The 26,160-nt window shown below is 39.0% G+C and overlaps 1 protein-coding gene across 1 annotated transcript in view; it reads left to right on the top strand.

The window, feature by feature from the left end:
* The window catches only part of LOC101744232 (innexin inx1), a 59,591-nt gene that overhangs the window by 8,172 nt on the left and 25,259 nt on the right, over nucleotides 1-26,160 (top strand). The window contains exons 2-3 of the mRNA XM_021349472.3: nucleotides 20,404-20,806; nucleotides 23,570-23,674. Coding sequence (XP_021205147.1) covers nucleotides 20,558-20,806; nucleotides 23,570-23,674 — 354 coding nt within the window. The 5' untranslated portion in view covers nucleotides 20,404-20,557. The remainder of the gene's footprint in view (nucleotides 1-20,403; nucleotides 20,807-23,569; nucleotides 23,675-26,160) is intronic.

Here is a 26,160-nt window from a genome sequence, read left to right as displayed (position 1 = left end):
GATACCACGGTACGTACTAGATATATACTAGGATATACTAGGTACGAGTATTTAAAGTGACGATAGATCGTGATATTTTGGCGTCGAAGAAGAAAATAGTTCACGAGAATTGAGAAGGTTGATTATACACCATTAACCGCTCGAAGCAGACTGACTAGTTTATAGCCCACTGAGTTTCTCGCCGGATCTTCTCAGTTGGAGGCGTTTCCGATCCGGGTGTAGATTCTGCGAAGCACTGCTCTTGCTGGGGTTCATGTTAGCAACAACGTTCTCGCCCGGTTACGCTGAAATGGTCTCTCAAGACCCTCAACTTAGGTTGGGCAAAAAAAAGTAGTTTACTAGCTAGTGAGTTTTCGACCGTTTCTTAAATCAGTGCCTACATTTTGTTTAATTAAATAATTTCATAATACCCGAAGACACAGTGGCCGGAGGTCAAGTAATCTTAATTGATATTGGCTTCAGCTGTGTTCCATATCAGCAGTTGTTCTCTCAATCACGGCCACGTCCAATTGCGATGATTACAAATAAATTGAACACATTGTGCTGTATAAAGTCTGTATATCGCCGAATATTTTAATATTATTTTTTTATATTTACTATATGTGATAAAAACAAAAAAAATCCTGTCTAAACATGATGGTTACGACCCTCAGTAGTGAGGAAACGACGCGAGTAGGAGAAGGAGTATCCATATGTCCATATCTACCTTGCCTTCATCGGTTAAGCACAGCTGTTAACCTGGCATTACTGATGACCATAAGCTATCGTGAAAGCTCCCCAGCAAGCGGGCTGTACGCTTATCTGCCATTGAGGACATTAAAATTGTAGGTCCGTAAATTTTACCGGTACGGCATCGAGATAGGTACAACGTTAAACTTGCCATGCTGACGATGTGAGTTGTATAAAAGTTGAGGGCTTGATATTGTAAAAAAAAACACTTGGCTGGTTTAACGCTGCCTACGTGACGTATGGCATGTAATGAGGGCTCTGAATGGACCATGCGGCTGCGCTATGAGAGTATCTGGAACATTCTGAACGGTCCACGTATGTGTATAATGATTAAAAACGAGATGTAATTTGCGCAAAATTATTTATTTATATGTATTTCCAAATAATATTATTATCAATTCGAGATATCGCAGACATTGAAGGTCGAATGGACTATTGGCAAAAAAATATATTTAATTATACTTTACAAAAAAAAAATGGTATTTCGCTCGGAGCTCTGCAGAAACAGGCCTGTAGTATTATTTTAAGCTATCTAGGTTTTGTCATATTACGGCCCTACGGACTTAGTTTTTTTAGATAAATTTGATCCTACAAATTTTTTTTTTTATTGCTTAGAAGGGTGGACGAACTCACAGCCCATCTGACGCTAAGTGGTTACTGGAGCCCATAGACATCTACGACGTAAATGCGCCACCGACCTAGTTTCTAAGGTCTAGACTATAGTTCTAAGGTCTCAAGTATAGTGACAACGGCTGCCCCACCCTTCAAACCCAAACGCATTACTGCTTCACGGCAGAAATAGGCAGGGTGGTGGTGCCTATCCGCGCGGACTCACAAGATGTCCTACCACAAGTATCTGCGCCAGTATTTGATCTAAAGTAGTTTCGCACGATTCGATATGAATTAAACTATTGATTGGACAGTATTTACCATTATTTGTGGATTATTTGCATCCTAACCTCAATAGAACACAAATTGGTCACATGAAAGTATTACCACAGCCTATAGAATCTATAGATGATGGCTCGCATACCCTTAAAGGGGCTATATTATTTTGTTATTCAATAACAAGGCTAAATTATGAAAATAGGCTCACATTCTTGTCTGAAAATGTATACAGTATCTCACTCGTTATTTTGTTTATTAAATATAATATATTTATTATGAATTTAATGACTGTCTATTGTTTAATGTTCTATGTTTATAAAACAGAGCTCGTGTTTCGTTGTATCAAAATTATTTGTAATATTGTTGTGTGCGCATTGGAATATTCCAGAATATATTTACAGTTCTTCGGTTCTGTTTGCACTACGGCAGTCCGTATGTACTTTGTAGTTTTACAATCAATATTAAATTATAAATTAATTATGTCTTTATTTTGTGTATGAAGAGGTACGTATTAGCCCAGTGGCTTTGATTCTTATTTGATTATAGTATCACGAGGTTCGAGTTTGGGTTGAAATTTTCGTGGAATGTTTAGCTGTTAGGGGTATCGGGCAGGGTTTTTGAGTCGTTTGGTGGGTAGGACCCTAAAACATCCTTGAAACCCGCGGTCTATTCTCAACATCTGCAGACCGTCAAGTCGTACATACCACGCGCGCCCCCTAAGCGTGGAACCCTCGCATGAGGTTTGGCCCCCTGCCCGCAAAAAAAAGGTATCGGTAACATCTCTCTGTCGTACATATACTGTAGCGTAAATATCACAGGAAAAAACAATTTTATTCGTTTGCGGTCATTCAATGTGGTCGGTATTTTTTTAAACTGTTAAGTATGTTTGATTTTATAAGAGAATTGTACATGGTAATCTTCTATGTATCAAGCTATAAATCAGAAGATGCGAGTCGAGTCGAGAAGCCGTCGTGGCCTAACGGATAAGACGTCCGGTGCATTCGTCTAGAGCAGTCTTTCTCAAAGTGGGCGATAACGCCCCCTGGGGGGCGTTTGAAACCTAGAGGGGGGCGTTAAGGGGCCCAGGAAAAAATGGGGGGCGTTGATGTGGGTTAGGGGGGCGCTGTAAAATTTGTAATTTCATTTACTTAATTTACCCATTACCGTCCAATGTCAAATAGTATAGTAAGCCTAAACAGCTCACTTATTGTAAACATTGTTTACTATTTTATTTCTATATAATAATAGGTTGGGGAAAAAGTTTCTTCGCATTTTTTAAGAACATTCACAATTTTTAATATACATAGTTTATTCGCATTTAAGTAAAGTATGTCGGTACCATTTTGTTCGCCATCTTTTTGCCATCTTGTAGGTAGGGACATGATCCCATTGCTATAGAAAATTTGGGGCTTCTGATCAAAATACCGCGACAATTGGTTTTGGCAGTCCTCTCGTGATGTTAACCTGACACTGCCTAAAGAATTATGAAGAGACCGAAACAGGTAGAAATCTGAAGGTGCAAGGTAACACCTCCCAGCCAAGCTCTCTTAATTTTTGCTAAGTGGCTAAAGATGTGTGAGGTCTAGCGTTATCGTGATGAAAAACCACACCCCTTCTGTTGATTAATTCCGGCCGCTTTCTCTCAACTTCTTTCTTTAATCTCATCAGTTGTTCGCAGTAGAGTTCAGAATCGATGGTCCTGCCTGGTGGTAACAGCTCATAATGTATAATGCCCTTCCAATCCCACCACACACACAGCATCACCTTGTTGCGACTTAACCCGGGTTTTGCCAGAGTCTGTGAAGCCTAAGCGGCCTTTGACCACAACCTTTCTCGTACGTTCTTGTCGTACGTGATCCACTTTTCATCACTAGTTATCAGCTTCTTCAAAAATGGTTCGGTTTCATTACGTCGTAATAAAGAATCATAAATGAGTACACGGTTCATTAGATTTCTTTCAGTGAGCTTTTTTGTGTACCCAGTTTCTTTCAAATGCGCCATAACTATTTTGTGGTCAATTCTCAGTTCTTCAGTTACGTCGTAACTACTGATATGCCGATCTTGCCCCACTTTTTCAAAAATGGCATCGATTTTATCCGTAATAGGGCGACCAGAGCGACGTGCATTTTTGACATTAAAATTTTCGGATTGAAAACGCTTAAACCAAATTTGTGCTACTCTCACAGACACTGCACTAGGTCCATAAACATCGCAATATTTTTTCACGGCTGGCGTTGCTTTTTTACCTTTTTTGTAGTAAAATTTTAAAATGTATCGAATATCTTCATTAGATTCACTCATCTTGACAGTACGAAAAATAAGTAAAATCACACATCTTCCTAATTTTAATTTGGAATTATCTTCTTTCGAACTTAAACTTTTAATGATACCAAAACCAGCCAGATACAAATAGTATAGCCAAGGAGATTTTATTACAAGTTCATACATTTTTAAGCTATAGCATAGCTTTTATCGCGGGCCTTGAGCGCGGCGACCGAATCATGAAATTCCGTAACGAAAAAAAACTTAAAATCCCACACTCCTCCTACCATGTAGCTCGCGTTCAACACATTCACACGTTGCGCTTGTGTAGTGTTTGTGAATAAGTGCGTGGCGTGACGTCACATTGCATGCGCATCATGAAAAGTCTGCCCATCTCTCTCTGGCGCGGTTTAGCTTATGAGTATGAAGGGGACAGTTAAGGTTTTGCCTTTATTAAGATTTAATATAGCGTGGTCTTGTTTTATTATTGTTTTAATATTAAATTATCATTGTCTAATTATAATGTCATAAGTTGATAAAAAATGCTATGCAATTGCTATACCGCCGCAGTTCCCGAGTGCCAGACGTTTTTTTTTTTGTCAAGAGGAAATCGCCGGACTTCCGCCCTTCACTGGGGATGGAGGGTGGGGCCTGTCGGAGTCGAACCGACTAAAACCTCTTGTCGCTCCACAACCAGCATCCAAACCTCGCATGAGACAGAGCTCATGAAAAGGCAAAGGAGGGAAAGTGAAGCGTTTAGTGCGGAGCACATCTCTCCCATCACCCTCCCCCTCAGGACGCCGGACTGATGGTCGTCGGCGCCACGACCACCAGCCCTCTCGGTCGGCAGGCTGTCCGAAGCCCGCCTAGATGGCGCCGGTTAGAATGGTCTATCCTACGGAATACCCCGCTGGGTCAGAACCAGCGTGGGTTGAGGATAGCCGGCCTTCCATCACCCGGATGCTCATGCGTAAAACGTGTGCAGATCAGCTTGCACATCGTCTTCTTAGGCCCCCTTCGCCGGTCCCCAGGCCGACATGTGAGGGAGATCCGAAACACTTAGAGGGCCAGGGGTGAGATACGCCTCCCTGGACCCCGCTCGATGGCGGCGGGCCTGTGCATCTCTCACGCGCCCCGCCGACTCCTTTAGCGAGATGGTGCACTCGCAGAAGTCGAGCATCGCCTTTCACGACTCGTCGTCACCGAGCATCGATGCCAGAACAGTCGTTTCCTATTTTTGCGACGAAGACACGCCGCCGCCTCTCCCATGCGGGGCAGGCGACGAGCGTATGCTCTGCCGTGTCCAAGTCGCAACCACAATGGTGGCACTCTGCCATCGGCTCGGCTCCGATCCGGTGCAGGAACTCACCGAAGCAACCATGCCCAGTCAGTACCTGCGTGAGCCGGAAAGTGAGGCGTCCTCTGTCACGATTTACCCAATTCACAAGAACCGGGCGAATCGCCTCGACGGTCCTACGCCCAGCCGAAGGATCGACCAGCCGCCTGGACCATGACTCCAGCACGGACTGTCGAGATTGGGCCCTCCGCGCTCTGACCACACCGGGGCTGGGACGTGCCACGCCCCGGGTACGAAGGTTAGCCCTCCACTGATAGTCAGCGCCGGGCGCCTCCGCTTCCAGGACCCAAGGCGGCGTTCCAGCCAGTACGCACGCCGCCTCGAAAGAGATGGTGCGATAACCACGGATGATCCTGACCGCGATGGTGCGTTGCGGCCGTTACAGCAACTTCGCTACCCCCAAGGCCAGTGACTGGCCCCACGTGGGCGCCTCGTATAAGGCGCGTCACCTAGTCAGGCCCCCCGATGTTGGGAAGAAGCCGGCTTAACACGCCGGCCACCCCCAACAAACGAGGGACCAGGTTCTGAAAGTGAACACGGAAGGTCCAACGACTGTCCAGAATGAGGCCGAGGTACTTCAACTGCACCCCGACCCGATACGGACGCCTCCAACCACGATATGGGCATCGACAGGTGGCACTCTCCGCGGCCTGTGGAACCACATGGCCTCGGTTTTACTGAGTGTCACGTCGAGGCCTAATCTCCTGATTTTGCCGATGACATGCGCCACCCCAGCGGTGGCAAGACGAGCAAATTCAGCAAAACTCCCCCTTAGACATGACCAGCGTGTCGTCTGCGTAACAGATTAGGCTTAGGCCCGGGAGGAGGGCACCTCTCAGTACCCAGTCATACCCGATATTCCACAAAAGGGGGCCGAGCACCGACCCCTGTGGAACACCGCGCACGACCGGGAACCTGTGCACGATCCCACCGTGCTCAGTACACGTGACCGATCTGTCCTCCAAGTAGGAAGCCACCAGTCGGCGAAGGTAGGGGGGCACACCGTGTCTTACCAGGGGCATTTTTTTAAATAAAAGAACACTTATTGCGGCATAAATATTATTATGCTGTCGGGACACTTTTTGTAAATAAGAATGTTTTTTACAAAGTCGTAGTACATTATTTTATTTTATCATCAATAGTTTTCGTAGGGCACGCGACCAAAATAATATTTTAGGTAAATTTTTTTTACACCTTGGGTTATTGGAGTTTTAGTAAGGATACCTAATTTTTTTCAAAATATAGCCTATGTCACTCGGGAATAGTGAAGCTTCCAAATAGTGAAAGAATTTTTCAAATCGGTTTAGTAGTTTCGGAGCCTATTGAATACAAACAAACAAATCTTTCCTCTTTATAATATTAAGTATAGATATTAATTATTACAAACGCTGACTTAGGCGGCGGTTTTTATTTGAACCAGTTCTAAATTATAAACTAAAATTCTATGAAAAATTACCCATATTTATCTATAATACGAAATGATATTAATTTATTTTTCGTAGTTTCCTTCCTTCTTCCGTCGATAATCCTCAGTGCTGAGGGTCGTGGCCTCCTTTAATAACTTTCTCCTGCATCATCTGGCGCCATTCCTGCCTGTCCTCGGCTGTGTGGATAGCAACGTGGACTGAGGTATTGAGAGTGGAGCGTATTTGGTCCAACCAGCGCATTGGATTTCTGCCTTTGTGCCTTCTCCCGCATACCTTGCCTGCTACCAGCAGCTTTTCCATATTGTCACCTCTCTTTCTGGCGATATGTCCAAAGATCTCGAAACTCCTCCGCGCGCATGTAGTGCGGAGGTGCATTGGAATCTTGAGCTCGGTAAGAATGGATTCGTTGGTTCTGTGTTCTGTCCAACGAATCTCGAGCATTTTCCTCCAGCACCACATCTCAAACACGTCGATACGTTGGCGGTCGGCTTTCTTGAGGATCCAAGTCTCTGCGCCGTAGAGAAAAATGCCACCCAAACACGGTCCATTTGGGACATAGCTCTCTTTGCCATACTGATTCGCCTTCTGAGGTCCTTTTCGGAGGATCCATTACTAGCTATGACGGAGCCCAGATAAATGAAATCCTCTACGACTTCCAGGTTTAGCTTATTCGTACTTTAATAAGTTATTATTGTTAGTAGTGTTATTTACTAGTCGAAATATAAATTTTTAATTATCTTATGATGAGAATCTTATATTAATGAGAAAGATATTCAACAAAAATAGTTTCGTTCTAATAAATTAGCATAGTAATAGTACAGTGAACTAGCAATTTATTTTGGTAATTCTGAATTTAAACAAACATATTGATGAGAAGAATTCATTTATACTTTGCAAATTTGTAAATACAGGCCCTGTAGCAATGTACGGACATATAATAATATGAAGAAACAATAATAGCATCTACAAATATATATGTACTACGTGGTACTACATTTACTAAAATTAATACAACATTTATTAATTAAATCAATGAAATTGTGGTTTTAAAGTTTTAGGGGTGTATAAAAAATGGGGGGGGGCGCTGAAAAATAATTGATTTTCAAAGGGGGCGGTAAAAGAAATAAGTTTGATAATCACTGGTCTAGAGCGATACACCGGCGCGATGTTCGAATCTCAGGCGGGTACCAATTTTTCTAATGAAATACGTACTCAACAAATGTTCACGATTGACTTCCACGGTGAAGGAATAACATCGTGTAATAAAAATGAAACACGCAAAATTATAATTTGCGTAATTACTGATGTAACACGTTTCGGTTTGAAGGGTGGGGCAGCCGTAACTATACTTGAGACCTTAGAACTTATATAATATCAAGATGAGTTGCGCATTTACGTTGTGAATGTATATTGGCTCCAGTAACCACTTAACATCAGGTGGGCTGTGAGCTCGTCCACCCATCTAAGTAATAAAAAAAAAAGGTGACCCTAGAGCTATTTTTACTCCCTCTACTCTCTCTACTCTAGCTAATAAGAACAAGTTGTACATCAATAGAAGTGGATACATCCTAATGCATTGTGTTCCGTAAGGCCCCTGCATCCATCGAACGGGCTTGTCAATTGAGAATGACACTCGCAATTGGCCAATTTGTGGTGACCTCGTGGACATAATGTTTCTTTCTGGTCGTACGAGATGAAATTGCATTGATAACATTACGAATACAGTTTTAGTGTTCATTTTGAGGATATATGAAAGGACCCAGCTAACAAAAGCGAAGACAATTTACAAGGATTTGTACACGAATTCGGAATTTTGGATGAAAGTTTTAGTTACTTGTTCACGTTATTATTTCTGTGTTGTAATTGATGTGGGCCAAATATACCAGGAACAGAATTTTAATTAAAAAAAAAGCTTTACGATCAAATGAATTGAGGTTTTCTTTAAAATCTGTGGGTTCGTTTTTTTTTTTTTTATTGCTTAATTGTGTGGACGAGCTCACAGCCCACCTGGTGTTAAGTGGTTACTGGAGCCCATAGACATCTACAACGTAAATGCGCCACACACCTTGAGATATAGTTCTAAGGTCTCAGTACTGTCACAACGGCTGCCCCACCCTTCAAACCGAAACGCATTACTGCTTCACGGCAGAAATAGGCGGGGCGGTGGTACCTACCCGTGCGGACTCCCAAGAGGTCCTCCCACCAGTAATAAGTTTACTATTTATTTAATTTTATTTCGTGAATATCATGATTAAAAACACATTTACGGTTTCAATTTGTATTTACCTTATACGTTCTACAATATCTGACATTTTGAGTAGTGTCTAATAGTTTTGGTGATCACCGAAGACTGAAAATGGTTTCTAGATTCGTTTAAGCTGTTCTCCAAGTGTCCAAGCTCTTCTCTAAAGCCCCAGTATCTAGACGTCTGTCTTTAGACAAGAATATTAATTCCAAACAATTAATATTTGTCATGAGTTAGAGGCTTAATAAGTGAATCAGTACTTCAGGATTGTGCATAAATCAGTAACGTGCTCAATTGACCTTTGCTTTGTAATGCGTCATATCTTTATTATCTCTGGCTCTTTGTCATTATTGGCATAGCATATGATCGATAGTAATACGAACTGTTGGTGGGAATGCCCAAATGAGAACATTCAGATCAACTTTCCCAGATCAAAGCCATCCAATCCTCATTGGAACGCATTTGTTGCAGATAACACTCACTCAACATTTCACCTTGATATAATATCGATTACTTTCACAATACAATCGAACTCAACATATATTGACATCTATATATTAATACGTGAAGCAAAAACTTTGTATCCCTTTTTACGAAAGTTGCGCGGACGGAGGAGTATGAAATTTTCCACACTTATAGAGAATATAGAGAAGAAGTGCACAATGCTAATACTTTTTTTAAATAATGCATAAAATATACATTAAATCAATAAAGAAAACATTACACACACTACATACCATGTATTTGACGCACACACGCATGCATACTATTTATTATCAAACTTTTGTTCTTGGCGTCTGTTGTCAAATTGAGAATAGATTAAATATTGTTTGTCTTTATTCATATTTTTTATAGTGTTGTCTTAGCGAAATTTTTGTTTATAGAATTATAAAATACAATCATAATAGTGTACAAACTTACAATTCCAATTAATTACAGTCGAATTTCGACTACTGCGGGACCTCTAGTTTTTTCAATTCTCCGAATAATACATTTTAATAAGGAAGGAATTTTAATTTGTAGTCTATTCATTTGTATGTTTATATACTTATTATTTCCTATCGTATTGTAGACTTCCTGTAATTTTGATTTTAGAATATAAATTATCGTTATTGTTATGGCTGAAATGAATTCAGCGGAAGTTGCCAAGCCATTTACTAATTTAGCTATATACGTTAAATACATAGTAATAATGTGTAGGGTTTTTCGGTAGGGGGACAAGGCGACAGGGCTAATCTTGCAGACTTGACACGACAATTTGGTTAGTGACAGTAACAGTTAATTTTTCGTTTCACACAGTCATTAAGAGTCATATTTATATTTCAGTCGCCCGATATGTCAATCCCAGTAAACCAGCAATGTATCTGGTTGTATGGTATCTTAGTTTGCACCTTCTTTATTAGTTTCTTCATATCTAGGGATAAGGAGACATTCAAAATTATAATGTAACTTGAAATACTTGGAATTGATATATAAATACGTTGCTAGTGTACGACGTGTTTTTTATTTTGTTTTTTTTTTTCCAATTTCGAATCTGGTATAACCGTTACCTAGTAATATTCACAGTTCATACGCAACCTATCTCTAAACATAGAAGCATCTCTATTATGTAATTTTGAATGTCTCATTATACCTAGATATGAAGAAACTAATAAAGAAGGTGCAAACTAAGATACATACACTTTATTGGTATTTGTACAAAACGAATTAATCATAATTATAATGAATCATATTCACATGAGCGTTTTTAGTTATTGCTGTAGATACTATGTGAATGCCACTGCCCGCTGTGAGGCAAAACATTGTTACGATTTTATGGGCTACCGACTAAGCTTTCCATATTGATTGTTGGCATTTGGTTATAGAAAGACACAGGACAGCGATACTAGACGTATCATTGGTAGCTAAGATAGCGATTAGGAAATGTGGTAGGAAAATACTGCTTCTAGGGGTGTATGATAGGGAAGCAGTATTTCAAGGGGTAGTGTGATAAACTACATTAATATTTGAGAAACTGAAAAGGTAAGAAGATAGCGGTTTGACTATACGTTTTATTAGAGCTAGGCCGACTGTTATCATTCAGAAACACCGGATTTTTGTTTTAATTTTCTTCCATTAAAGTAGGTACTTTCAGAGGGAGCAATGACATTTTTGAATAAAAAACAGTATATACATAAACAATTTATACGAGGCTTATTGATTATGAAGTCTAAGGGAAGATCTTCGACCAGGCGGTTTCATTAAAATTGCCGGTTTTGCGATTTCTTGAAATTATTGTTAGCTCGATTTATGCCATAACCATATACGGAAAAAAAGTTATAATGTTATTTTTTAAATAAATTTATTCGTAAAACAAAAAAATCTCAAAACTTTACGTAAGTACGTTAAAGTTACATGTAATCCTTATTCTCATAATGGAGATATCGCTTACACTATCATGAGGATTCAGGTCAACGCCCAACCTAATTTTTGTGCCAGAAGTTTCGATCAATATTATAAGTCAACAATATAGGCTAATACATATATATATATATATATATATATATTAGTATATTATATTAGTCATGGTACCTACTAATTATTCCTTCTGGCAAAGTTTCATCTAAGACCTTGTCATTTTTATTGAATACCCCAATAGTAGCGAAAAAAAAAATGTAGGTAGTTTAAAAAACAGTTTGGAATATTGTTCAAATTCTGATTATCCTGATCGCAAAATAAAGCTAAAGTAATGAATATGATTAAATCGTCATCGATATTTATTTTATTTATTTAGCACACAATACACATCACAAGCTAAAAAGATACATAAGTAAAAAGAAACAAAATACATAAGCCATGTGCGCACGACTAAGCAAGACAAAGTGCTGAATTTGTACACAATGTTTCTTACATCTATACGACAAAACAACACGATAAAGAAAACTAATCTAACTTATAATGTAAGGAAATAATTTTATTGACAATATACATTAAACAATTACGCTACTTGACCCATTCTTAACACGGAGGATGCCCTTGGAACATTTTTACAAACGTCACTAACCTACAAGTAAAAATATCCAACTCAGTTGACGACTTTGATATTTCATAGTTGCGCAAATTTTAAGTTAATTGTAATTTGTGAAAACTATGCTTAAAGATTCCATAAAACATAGCTAGACGCGGGTATAACGTAAAGACATATTTAACCAAACTGCGTTGTTACAAAAATTCCATTGCGTAAATTCACCTCAGACATCGTTGAAACAAACTTCCTATGTTAGTGTAAGAAATACAGTTTTGTAATTTTAACTTATGCTACCGCTTCGAAGATTTCGACTTGCTCATGAGTACTATAGATCGTAGATTTGGTAATGGATGAACGAAAATAGATCACATCCCTTCGCTTCGTACTTACTATCGGATTAGATCGTAAAATGTTGCAGTAACATGTTTCCTTGTAACTGGTATTTTAAATACGTATTCTATACGCCCCATTTTAGTTATGTTATTGTTAGAAATATACCAGGTTGATATGTTTTAACAGACGCACGGAATATGCGTTCCATTAGGAACGCACTTTTGTACTACTGAAAGTGGCCAGCATTAATTTACCAAACAGGAATACAAATTGGGTACTGTGAAAGACAGCTTTAACGGAACGGTAATTGTAAACTAAGTCACAGTTTCAACAGTTCTAAATTTAAATAGGAGAAATATTGCCAAAAATGTTACTAAACTCCATCCTCATATTATTATCTGTTATTTTATTGTGTTTTCTCAAAAAATACTAGGTATAAGCGTTTTCATGTTAGATGGAGAACGCGCTATATTGAACAATGACGTCAGTGCTCTAGTTCAGCATACAAATTCTACATAAATACATATTTGTAATGCAACAACTACCAATAACTTGACTTTATTTGTCACTTTCAAATTAGTTGAACATCCAAGTAGTATTTTGGTTGTCAAACTCATCTATACATTAATACGTGAGGCAGAAACTTTGTACCCCTTTTTACGCAAATTGCGCGGAGGAATATGAAATTTCTCACACTTTATAGAGAATATAGAGAAGGAGTGCAGAATAGGTTTTTTTTATTATGCATAAAAAATCATTAAATCAATAAAGAAAACATTGAACATATGTATTTAATATATTACAACAATTATAACAATATTAGTTTATATGTAATAGATTAAGATTATTTGTCTATAGTGTAGTCTTGGCGAAATCTGTGGTTATAGAAGTACGACTATAATAAATAGTCTTTGACAATAGAACCATAATAATATCCAAACTTATATATTCAATTAATTATAGAAGAATTTCGACTACAGAGGGACCATTAAGTTCTATATAAATTCATTATTAGTAGTTCATCATTCAGTTTTAATATCAACCATTACTTGAGATTAATTATTGCGCTTGTGTTTTAGAGCTATCTTGTTTGGCACGTGAATTTCAGATAAACTGAAAAAGATATCAGCGTCCAGTGCCCATTATGCCAGCTGAGGTCCGACGATGTTATGAATCGCATGCATATATAATACATAACACATAAAATACTTCTTTTTTTTCTCTACTTTTTTCTCGGGCAGGGGACCAATCCTCCTACAAGGTTTCCACGTCTGGGGCACGCGGGGAATGTGGGACTTGATGGTGTGCAGATGTTGGTGGATGATGGTGGAGACCGCGTGCCCAAGGGAGCCTTAAGGACTATTTCAACTACGCGCGAACGCGTAGATGAGCTCACGGGGTTCAATCTGAGAGAGCTTGCTAATACAATACTTAGTAAATACTCGATCGATACTAAAATTAGTACTCACAGAAGTTAGCGCCAATTCAGTTAGTGTGCTGTGTGTAATTGTAATTATTTTAATGGAGCGTAATGACTTTATATGTCCATTGATAAATGAAGTCATTAATGAAAGAACTGTTGTTGACTGCGGTGATCTTGATACTAGGTCACTCTCGTATTCAGGATTAGTTACATATATTATGTATAATAAAATTAATAACTAGGGCACTTTTAAGCGAAGAATACAGGAAGATTTTTTAACGGTTTTATTTATTTGCATAACTTCGTATTGGATACAATTTGATGTCGGCTTGTTTCCTATTCATCTATAAAAATCGTTTCCATTACATATTTATAGTTTATATTTTTCACCACGGTTTTTATATTACGCAAATAAATTAGTGAGTAAGGAGTACAGCGAGTGAGTGTGGTGTAACTATACTTGAGACCTCCGAACTTATATCTCAAGGTGGGTGGCGCATTTACGTTGTAGATGTCTATGGGCTCTAGTAACCACTTAACATCAGGTGGGCTGTGAGCTCGTTCACCCATCTAAGCAGTAAAAAAAAAGTTATTGAAAGAACTGACTCCTAGTTGTTTTGCCTGTAGTAAGCCATTTTTTTAAATAGGCTAAGGGAGGCTATCGGGATTTCAGGTTCCGGATTATTTTTTTCCAGATCAATCAGTCTGTTCTATTGTTAGATCATTTCATGGTCTTAAATATTTTTTGTTGCAAACTAAGCTGTTATTTGGGTACATTTTCGTGATACAGATGTCCCCATTCGTTGGAATGTAAACTAGCGATATGCGTTAACACTTCGGTCACGATTACCTCTGGTTAAATGGTTAGCGTCTGCGACAAACTTTTCTCCTCTTAATGGGAGACGGCTCGGGTAATTTAACCTTATTTGGCGTCTTGGTACTAATTTTATTAGATGAATCTTGTACTGGTACTTTCGAAATTACCGTTTGTTAACCTTTCCATTTTAGATGCACTAACTTTTTTATTTTTATTGTTTAGATGGGTGGACGAGCTCACAGCCCACCTGGTGTTAAGTGGTTACTGGAGTCCATAGACATCTACAAAGTAAATGCGCCACCCACCTTGAGATATAAGTTCTAAGGTCTCAGTATAGTTACAACGGCTGCCCCACCCTTCAAACCGAAACGCATTACTGCTTCACGGCAGAAATAGGCAGGGCGGTGGTACCTACCCGCGCGGACTCACAAGAGGTCCTACCACCAGTAATTACGCAAATAATAATTTTGTGGGTTTCATTTTTATGACACGATGTTATTCCTTCACCGCGTGAACATTTGTTGAGTACGTATTTCATTAGAAAAATTGGTACCCGCCCGCGGGATTCGAACACCGGTGCATCGCTTCAACACGAATGCACCGGACGTCTTATCGTTTAGGCCACGACGACTTCTAAAAAGTACATATATCGTTTTTATTTGTTGGAGGATCCTTTGAAGCCTTGTACACTAGTCAGTTGATGTTTGAGTGATTTTTTAAAGTTTCAAGTGGAATCTTCTGATTAAATTTTTATCGAATTACAAATGGATGGCGAGCGTGTTTTTCATTTCGACAAGTAAGTGTTTCTTGTCTAGCATAGGCACTGGTGCTTGAGTTGTATTTTGTGGGCACTGGACAATGGTTTTTTTTGTTTTTTTTCCTACCTAAGCTGATAGCATTGAGAGGCTATATCAGCGTAAACTTAACTAGTAGGTGAGCTCGCGGGGCTCAAACCTGACGACATTGCTAACACGAACCCTAGCGAGAGCCGTGCTTCGCAGAATCTACCACTGGATCGGAAACGCGACCCACTGAGAAGATCCGGCGAGAAACTCAGTGGGCTGTGTCTGAGGGTTAATTTACTCGTCGACAATGGTCATCACACTGATGACAGTCGTACTGATTGGTAGCTTCGGCTTTTGTCAGGTGATACGGATATGTAACTCTCGCTAAGTTATGATATTCTTATATTCCATTTGTCAGTAGTCAGCGACTTCTAAGACATTCCAAGTCTCCAGGAGCGTTGCTGAAAATCTTTCCTTCCGCCGTGTTCATTTCCTTCCGCAAACCCGCACGTGTGCGTGTCGGTCTCCTACTTTGTTCCGTCACGAAGTTCTGGAACGTTCCTGTTTGAGGGTTAACCATATTAGCAGAGCATTGAGACTTCCACTTTTGTTCAGAACGTGGACGGCATCAGTTTGTGATGTCTGATAAGCTCCGGTAGCCAGTTAACACCAGCTGAACCGTGACCTTGTCTTCTCATTAGAATAAACAAAAATTGTCTATATAAACGATTCTCTCATCTTAGGTTTATTTATTTGGGAATTTAACAGTATAAAACAATCATATACCTAATATAATAAAAAATAGCTAAAAGAATAACCAAACAAGTTTCCACCATCAAAATCACATATGTATATAAAATAGAAAGTGAACAAAGGAAAAACAGAGAAATATATAGATTAAAGTTTACAAAACAAAAAATGAGAAGCAATACAATACGCACATATGTACATCCACCTCTACTTTATGTGTATACATGTGTACATATATACTTTAAATCTTAATAATACACATCTAACCTTAAAATATTCCAAAATAGCATTTTTATATGCTACGAGTGATAAACAAAAGATTTCAGCATTAGATAATTTAGTATCACACAACCTCAAATATCTCAGAATCCTACCGACATTTTAACATAGAATAACACTGCGGGTGAAGTGAACTATAGAGTTTTAACTATAAAAAGTCGCTTGCACAACTGGCCTTTGCTCTAGTGCTGCCAGTAATACTTCAATCATAAAAAAAAACAACTGTAACTGTTGCTATCACTGCGCCACTTACTTGGTATGTTTCACCTACTTTTGTTTATTAAACATTGGACTGGGTCGCAGAGCGTGAGTTTACAGAATATTATTTCATTGCAATGGATCTGAACAAGGGAACTGAATTAATTAAGATATATTTAAGACTAGCGACCCGCCCTCGCTTCGCTTCGGAAACATTAAATTTTATTATTGATATCTGAGTCTCGCGATGTTACCCGCGGTTATTGTCGTACCGCGAGTGACGCCGCGGGGCGAAGCTAATCTAAAAAAAGTAGCCTAAGTTACTCCTTATATCACCAGCTACCTATCAGTGAAAGTCTCGTCAAAATCGCTCCAGCTGTTCCGGAGATTAGCCGGAACAAACAAACAGACAGATAGACAGACAGACAAAAATTGTAAAAAATGTTATTTTGGTGTATGTACCGCATATATATTCATATGCATGTAATAAAAAGCGGTTATCTCAATATTATAAACAGACACTCCAATTTTATTTATATGTATAGATATATTGGCTGGTGAAATATGAAGAAGTAAGAGCGAATTCCAATTTTTCGTCAAACGACTCAATTGTTTTGCCATCGCCAGCTTCCGTCGTATATACGAAGTTATATCTTCATTGTAGAGTTCGTTTATTTCTGACATCTGATTCCACTTGCTTGTCTTTATGCGATAGCACCTCTCCGTAGAATAATTGATGAGTATCATTCGCTTATTACAGTAATACCCGATCTTGATGTGTTCCACGATAAGTTGCGTGTATTTAGGTTTTTTTTAATTTTTTTTATTGCTTATGTGAGTGGACGATCTCACAGCCCACCTGATGTTAAGTGGTTACTGGAGCCCATAGACATCTACAACGTAAATGCGCCACCCACCTTGAGATATAAGTTGTAAGGTCTCAAGTATAGTTACAACGGCTGCCCCACCCTTCAAACCGAAACGCATTACTGCTTCACGGCAGAAATAGGCAGTGTGGTGGTACCTACCCGTGCGGACTCATAAGAGGTCCTACCACCAGTAAAAAAAAAATTAGGTACAAAATAGAAAAAAAAGAAAAAACGCACCTTAACTTTAATGGTTAATCATTTGTTGTTTTATAACTGAGTTGTTGCTTGATATTATTATATTGACATTTCTTCTTTTCTTTTTACTTTTTACTTGTTAAATTTGAATTTCAAAGTATGTTTTCGTTAGGTATCCTTTTTATTTTTATTATTGTATTCCATTTTCGGGCCGATGAATTGCCAATGTTATGTGACAATAATGGCGTCATTATTGTCACATGCATCAGGCCATAAATTAAATAGTTTTATTTTTAATGTTAAATGATTGTGATGTGGCAGTACTTTTTTAATAAATAAAATAAATAGATAGAGTTTTTTTTATTGCTTAGATGTGTGGACGGGCTCACAGCCCACTTGGTGTTAAATGGTTACTGGAGCCCATAGACATCTACAACGTAAAATGCGCCACACACCTTGAGATATAGTTCTAAGGTCTCAGTATAGTCACAACGGCTACACCACCCTTCAAACCGAAACGCATTACTGCTTCACGGCAGAAATAGGCGGGGCGGTGGTACCTACCCGCGTGGACTTACAAGCGGTCCTACCACCAGTAAAAAAGTTTAAAAGGGTTTAAAGTTATATTTTTTATCTCATAGACAAAATTCTCTCAGGTTGAGCCCCTAAGCTCACCTACCCATCCGCGCGTATTGGAATAGCACCGTAGGCTACCACGTCATACGATAACTAACGACGAGAATATTACGTATTTCATAGATGAGCCTTTTTTGTTCGAGGTCGAAAAATATGAAGCACAATCGTACGAAAGATCAAGACTGATCAAACCAGACGGTGGGATTTCCCAAATCTATTACTGTGTCTTTCAAATGATACCGGATCTGTGCTATGTTAGACTAACTTTTTTTTTTAATGCTTAGATAGGAGGACGAGCTCACAGCCCACCTGGTGTTAAGTGATTACTGGAGCTCGTAGACATCTACGACGTAAATGCGTCACCCACCTTAAGATATAAGTTCTAAGATCTCACTATAGTTACAACGGCTGCCCTACTCTTCAGACCGAAACGCATTACTGCTTCACGGCAGAAATAGGCAGGGCGGTGGTACCTACCCGCGTGGACTCACAAGAGGTCCTACCACCAGTAACTCGAAAGACATCTTCATCTTCGCAATGACCATATTGCCATAATGCCTAATGTATAATACCATGCATGCCTATGCATAATACCATGCATGCCTATGCATAATGCCAAAATTGGTTACTTAAAAACTCCCCACAGATTCAATAATTCATACCAATAGTACGTACTAATGATTAATTACGTGCCGGCTACGCAGTTAACGCACGAGACGAGGCGCACATTCATTCAACACGTATATAGAAATCTTATTTCCTTATCTTGCGTAACGTTCACGGATTATTTAATAATAAATCGTTGGTATGTGTGGCGGTAATATCGATAGCGGGTCGTTGACCTTTACCGGCAGGTGTGAACAGCTGTGTGGAAAAACATTTACACGCACGCTCCGTAGCAATAATAATAATATCTTTGTGTACGGAAATATTGTACGTGTTATAGATATGTTTTTTTTTAATTGCATTGGGATACTTTTAGATGGTATTAACAAGACCAATGTGCATGCCGTTAACAATGTTAATACGCACAGACACTTATATTAAATGGGGACGCGTTCAGTGCTCATCTGATCCTTGAAGTATATAGATAGATTGCCTTTTTTTTTATTGCCCTTGTAGGCAGACGAGCATACGGCCCACCTGATGGTGAGTGGTTACCGTCGCCCATGGACTTCAGCAATGCCAGGGGCAGAGCCAAGCCACTGCCTACCAAATGATTAATTAAATTAATGAATGATTAATATAACATCTATCCTACCCTTCAAACTGAAACCTAGGTTTCATTCGTGGCACAAATAGGCAGAACTGTGATAATTACCCGTGCGAGCTTATAAATATCCCTGACCAACATAATATTTGTAAAAAAATATAATAAGTTTTTTGTTCTAAGTTCAATACTGTAGATTGTATACAATATTTAGTAGATGTTATTTTATATATTGCACACAGACACTTCAGCTTCATTTCTTTGTATAGATTGTGTTGGAAAGTAGCAAGTTTTTTTTTTTTGGGATAACCGTGCGTGACACGATCCCAGTTTTATTATTATTATTTTTGTATCAAACACTGCCTCGCCTGGGAAGACGGCAAGACACACTCCGGCGAAGCGGGCAACAATTGATCGGAGCGTTAGGGACAATTAGGAAAGAAACCGGCGAACTATATGGGCATTGTCCAGCAAGACTGCTTATTGCACCTGGGCCGCCATCGACTTTTTTTTAAATTGCATAGATGGGTGGACGAGCTCACAGCCCACCTGGTTTTAAGCGGTTACTGGGGCCCATAGACATCTACAACGTAAATGCGCCACCCACCTTGAGCTTTAAGTTCTAAGGTCTCAAGTGTAGTAACAACGGCTGCCCCACCCTTCAAACCGAAACGCATTACATCTTCACGGCAGAAATAGGCAGGAATTTTTGTTGACACCAAGCCTCTCGAGATATTTTGAGAGGCTTTCAGGGACCAAGCCATTCACCGATACAATTACCGGGCATTATTTCTGTAGATACCACCACCATCCACATGTCGGTCACATATTATTATTACAGTAATTTAGGTTTACGTATGGTTTTCTTGAAACCTTGTTTTTTTTGGGACTTGTTTTGAACAGTGAGAATTTTAATTAAGTTCATTACAAAAACTTTTGATTGTGTGTTGAAGTATGAACATATTGAAAGCATTGTGTTTTTTTTTGTTCCAGATACGAAATTGAATGTAATCTCTACAATCTCGAGGAGGCAACGTTCCCGCGGCGTCTCCATTTTGCATTAAAACAAGACTGATATTAATGATAGTTTAGAATACATTCCAAAACATGAGAATATTCCTGTAGATAGATAAATAAAAGAATCAAGATGTTTCAATTATTAGGTGGATTGAGGGTGTATTTCCAGTACCAACCGATAAGGACTGACAATGCCGTGTTCAGACTGCACAATGTGTTCACAACGGTGTTATTACTGACGTGCTCAATGATAATTACCGCATCGCAGTACGTAGGAAAGCCTATAATGTGTATCGTTAATGGAATACCGGCGAATGTGGTCAATACGTTCTGTTGGATCACGTCAACGTTCACAATGCCAGATGCTTTCGCAAGAGAGGTGAGTTGGATAATATAGTTTTTTTCGTTTAAAATACGTGTTTCAGCAAACATATTGCGATAACTCAATATACGAAGTAAAATACAAGCAGAGAGCTCATTATATTTTATGCGAATCTAATCGCATGTCAGATGGTCACTGAGTTTCTGGTCGGATATTTTCAGTGGGTAGCGATTCTGATCCTGTAGTTGATTCATTCGCGAAGCAGTTGCTCTTGAGTTATTAGGTCTCCTTTGGAAGCGCTCGGGCAGCTGTTAGCAAATCCCACCCCTCCTGGCTGAGCCTTTGCTCGCCCTCCTGTCCTGGTGAAACTGGAAAGATAAAAAAGTCTTTATACGCGATATGTTTAAGGTGAGTGGCGCATTTACGTTGTAGATGTCTATGGGCTCCAGTAACGCTTAACACCAGGTGGACTGTGAGCTCGTCCACCCATCCAAGCAATAAAAAAATATAAAAAATATCGCAGCGCCCTGTCCTCTTACTAGCTGACTTGTATACAACGGAACACAATCATTGCCCACTATACTGACGGGTTACTCGCGCGGTTAACTGGCCGTTTCCTCTTTGATCCATGAGCCGCTTAGGGTCATCGGTCAGAGATGAACCCTACTCGGTTATTTAGTGAACATTTCGTTCCCTTTAAGAAGAACTACATACATAACAGCTTATTTCAATCGGTCTTCTCTTTATCTTTATTTATAAGGTTGTAGCTTTCGATAGACCAGTCACGGCTCGCTTGGTTTTAAGCGGTTACGGAAGACATTAAACTGTGACTGGCGAGTTGCGTATTGAGAAATTCTATTAGTAACACTGTTACAGTTGTCGGGTTCAAATCAGAGATTGATACTCATATAATGGGTGTGTTTGTATGTCTTGTTTTGTCTATGGGTCTTCGGCAACGGGTTGATACCAGGTGAGCTTTCCAGTTTTACTAGGGCAGGTAGGCGAGCAAAGGCTCAGCCAGGAGGGGTGGGTGGGATTTGCTAACAGCTATCCGAGCGCCTCCAAAGGAGACCTAACAACTCAAGAGTAGCTGCTTCGCGAATAACTACCGGATCGGAATCGCGACCCGCTGAGAAGATCCGGCGAGAAACTCAACGGGCTGATGTTTAGGTTCGGTTGCACTCTTTGCAGAGTTCGACGAGTACGGTTAACGGGGTCCCCAAGCCTGCTCCTACCGTTAGAGCTAAAGGCGTCTGATGCAAGGGTTATTGGATCTGATGGATCCGTAGAGACATGCTCCAAGTGAGCTGTGAGCTCTTTGTACAATTAAAAACATAATCTAAAAGGAATATGGTCTGTTTTAGATAGGTATCTTCCATTTTACAAAAATATTTTCCGAAATAGTTGATAAAAAAGTCTAGAACATGTTATAGAATACATGAATACATGTTTTATAGTTTATTCTTTAAATGTATTCGGTACATACATCTAGGATACATTGCTTCACAAAATACATAAACTGAATAAATGCATTGTTATTTTGAATGAATTTTAAACATGTTTCTATTTAATACATTAATAGAGAAACCCGGCTCCGCTCCACGCTTACAGTCAATGTAACAATAAATTTTATAAAACTACTTGCGCGCCTTCCGTCTGCTTTGATGTTACTGCGAGAAAAACCTCTGTTAGTCCAGTCATTATAGGGGGTTGACTTCGGAAAATCGACATACCCACTATATTAATACATAAAAACTTGTATTTTTACATCCTAAGACTATTCTCAAAATTCACATATAATTGGATGGTCGCAAGTTTTAAAGTCAGTTAGGTCACAGTTAGGATGTCAAAAAACAAGTTTTTACTTGTCTGGTATGTCGATTTTCCGAGATATTCATCCAATTTGGCGTACAATGACTGGACTATGTCTAACTCCTGTCCTAGTGGCGAACGTAGGTGCGCTGTTCCAACTTTTACGCGATCGAGAAGTTAAAAAACTCGCACCAATCTCACTGTTCAATCTAATAAAAGTCGAGCGACACGAACAAACAGTCAGTCAGAACAAATAGTATGTATATAAGATGGTACATGGTACATGGTGTACACGTTCTATTCCTATCCATGTTCATGTTTCAATCATGAGCAACCTTCGTATTTATATGTCAATATATTGCATTATTCCACTTTTGTTGTTCAGTTACTGAATTTGGTTTGTTAAGTAGTCTACCCACCGAGTTTATCGCCGGATCACCTCAATGGGTTGTGCTTACGATCCGGTGCTAGATTCAGCGAAGCACTGCTCTTGCTAGGGCTAGTGTTAGTAAATTTTCTTAGGTTGAGCTCACTTACCCGTCCGCTAAATAGCTGGAATAGCACCTTAGGCTACCAACAATTAGGCAGCGGCAAAGTTAGAAAAGTTTCGCATAGAACGTCGTTTGGTATCGGTAGAACTTTCTAGAAATCCCATCTACATATATATGGATAAGATTGTAACTGGCCTTTTTACCAACGCCTTCCCGTCACCGAAGCACAGTTCATTGCCAAATATAATCCGGTTCTAGAATTAACTTTCTTATATTTTTTATATTGCATGGAGACTATCAAAGGGCTCATCTGATAGTCAGAAGTTACCCGTCGCTCGTGAACATCAATAATGGCAGAACTAAAGTCAGGTCTCTGCCTACTCTAAAAAAACTTCCCTTTGTGGTGTTCCTTTAAAAACCTTCAGACTCCTTGGTCTTTGCCTCCGACATCCGCTCTCTTCACATAAACCGTCGGAACGCACAAGATATTTTAATTTCAAACATAATTCTCTTTCAGGTCGGTAAAGAAGTAGCGCATCCAGGAGTCGGACCAGAATTTGAAGGAACGGAGAAGAAATACTATACCTACTATCAGTGGGTTTGTTTCGTATTGTTTTTTCAGGTAAGACATTACATCATTAGTGTAATTCCATGGGGGCCTATTACCGTGCTGTTTGTTTCTAACGCGAAACAGTGTGAGTTCTGGTTGTAAGAGGGGGAAACGCGTCCAATTGAGACTTCGGCTCAGGTTCCAAAGTGGTTGTCGTAATTTACGACAATGTTTTTTTTATTGCTTAGATCAGTGGACGAGCTCACAGCCCACCTGGTGTTAAGTGGTTACTGGAGCCCACAGACATCTACAACGTAAATGCGCCACCCACCTTCAGATAGAAGTTCTAAGGTCTCAGTATAGTTACAACGGCTGCCCCACCCTTCAAATCGAAACGTATTACTGCTTCACGGCAGAAATAGGCAGGGCCGACGTACCTATCCGCGCGAACTCACAAGAGGTCCTACCACCAGTAATTACGCAAATTATAATTTTGCGGGTATGATTTTTACTACACGATGTTATTCCTTCACCGCGGAAGTCAATCGTGAACATTTGTTAAATGCGTATTTCATTAGAAAAACTTGTACCCGCCTGCGGGATTCGAACACCGGTGCATTGCTACATACGAATGCACCGGACGTCTTATCCTTTACGCCACGACGATGTCAATGAATTGTGGCGTAGAACTGCAACAGAGAAAAGCCACGAATCGCAATGTACCTAAAATATTTATGAAGAGCACCTTTAATGACACCCGTGTTAATGAACTCTGTAATGTGTTCATGGTGCATCGCGCGCAGTTAAATACTCGTAATCTCTTGTCCGAAAATAAAATGGACGCATGTCGTTTACGAGACGTTTGGGTACGTCCTGTATCTAACTGCACGGTAATGAGGCATTGGACCCTTTAGTTGTAGTTCCTTCTCTGTAGTCAGAATATGTATTTTTAAAAATAGTACACCCCAACGTAATTGCTTTATCTTTATCAGAATTGTTTCTAGATAAAAACTGTTGGTCTTGAAGAGTGTGTTATAGTTTATTGTGTTTTCGTGTGCAATAAAGTACAGTGCGATCTTGCGTTACTTTCATGTAAAAAAAAAGTTTATAAAAACTTTTTTTAATTAAACTTTTTTTAAATTCTAAAGAACAAGCAAAGAGCAAAGAATGCTTTCTCTATAAACATCAGGTTTCCCTATTACGTTTTTATATTTATAAATTCCGAATCGTAATTTTTTTCCTAGTTTCTGCATCGATACTGTACAATCAAAAAATGCATATACCGAATTCCGTGTAAGGGAATTTAATCAGGAATGTCTTACGGTCGGAGCAAATACATAGCAGTTGCGATTGTGAAGTGGATTTCTTACGTGATAGGTCAATTACGTACCTATGTACAGTTTGAAAAAACTTTGAGGTAAAAATAGCTAGTATGTAATAGCGATTGGAAGGTTTAGATGGCTATTATATAATAAACTTTCTAAATCAACTTTGACCTCATGTCTCAAGGTGATTCTGGTGTCTATGAACTCCCATAACCACTTTACCTTGGCCTTTAGCGCCGTCACCTAAATAGGCAATGAAAGATAAAAGCTGGATCGGTGGCACAAATCTGTTTGGTCCACGTATACGGTCGTTAGGGCAGAAGAAAATTATACATTCGCTGAGAATGTTATTATAAGCGATTTATCCTCGTTGATATAGAAATTGAATGGTGTATGGGATCATGGGACAAAAGTCGAGAAGGTACGATTTTCAGACAGACACTTAAATCCAGTCGTTTTCTGATAAAACATTCTCACATAAATCTAAATCTAAATAAATGTATTTGTTACATTGAGAGACCTACAAAATTCCAACACAAGTTTCATCCACTGTGCAATTTTAAGTCATTGTTACTTTCGCCATTCATGTAAAGCTTATTCACGACGAATTAACTTTTAAATAATTAATTTCGCTTAATTGGCTTCAATAAATGTTTTTCCTGGTTTAATTATTGTATTAATGCAACATTTCAAAGAAATCGCCGCAATAACGTTAACCATATATTATTAGGGTGTTTCATCATAATTCTATTCAAATTAGTCATTTATGTTGTAAATTGTAATTATACTTAGTATGTACCAGTAACAATAATAATGGAATAGTTGCAAATTTTCCGCTACAAATTATAATCTATATATTAATACGTGAAGCAAAAACTTTGTATCCCTTTTCACGAAAATTGCGCGGACGGAGGAGTATGAAATTTTCCACACTTATAAAGAATATAGAGAAGAAGTGCACAATGCTAATATTTTTTTAAAATAATGCATAAAAGATACATTAAATCAATAAAGAAAACATTACACACACTACATACCATGTGTTTGACGCAAACACGCATGCATACTATTTATTGTCAAATTTTTGTTCTTGACGTCTGTTGTCAAATTGAGATTAAATATTGTTTGTCATTGTTAATATTTTTTATAGTGTAGCCTTGGCGAAATTTGTGATTATAGAAGTATAAAGTACAATCATAATAGTGTACAAACTTACAATTCCAATTAATTATT

The sequence above is a fragment of the Bombyx mori genome, chromosome 15, assembly GCF_030269925.1.
Source record: "Bombyx mori chromosome 15, ASM3026992v2".
Classification (NCBI taxonomy): Eukaryota; Metazoa; Arthropoda; class Insecta; order Lepidoptera; family Bombycidae; genus Bombyx; species Bombyx mori.
Note: the sequence above shows the minus strand (reverse complement) of the source record. Positions and strands in the feature narration are given on the sequence as shown.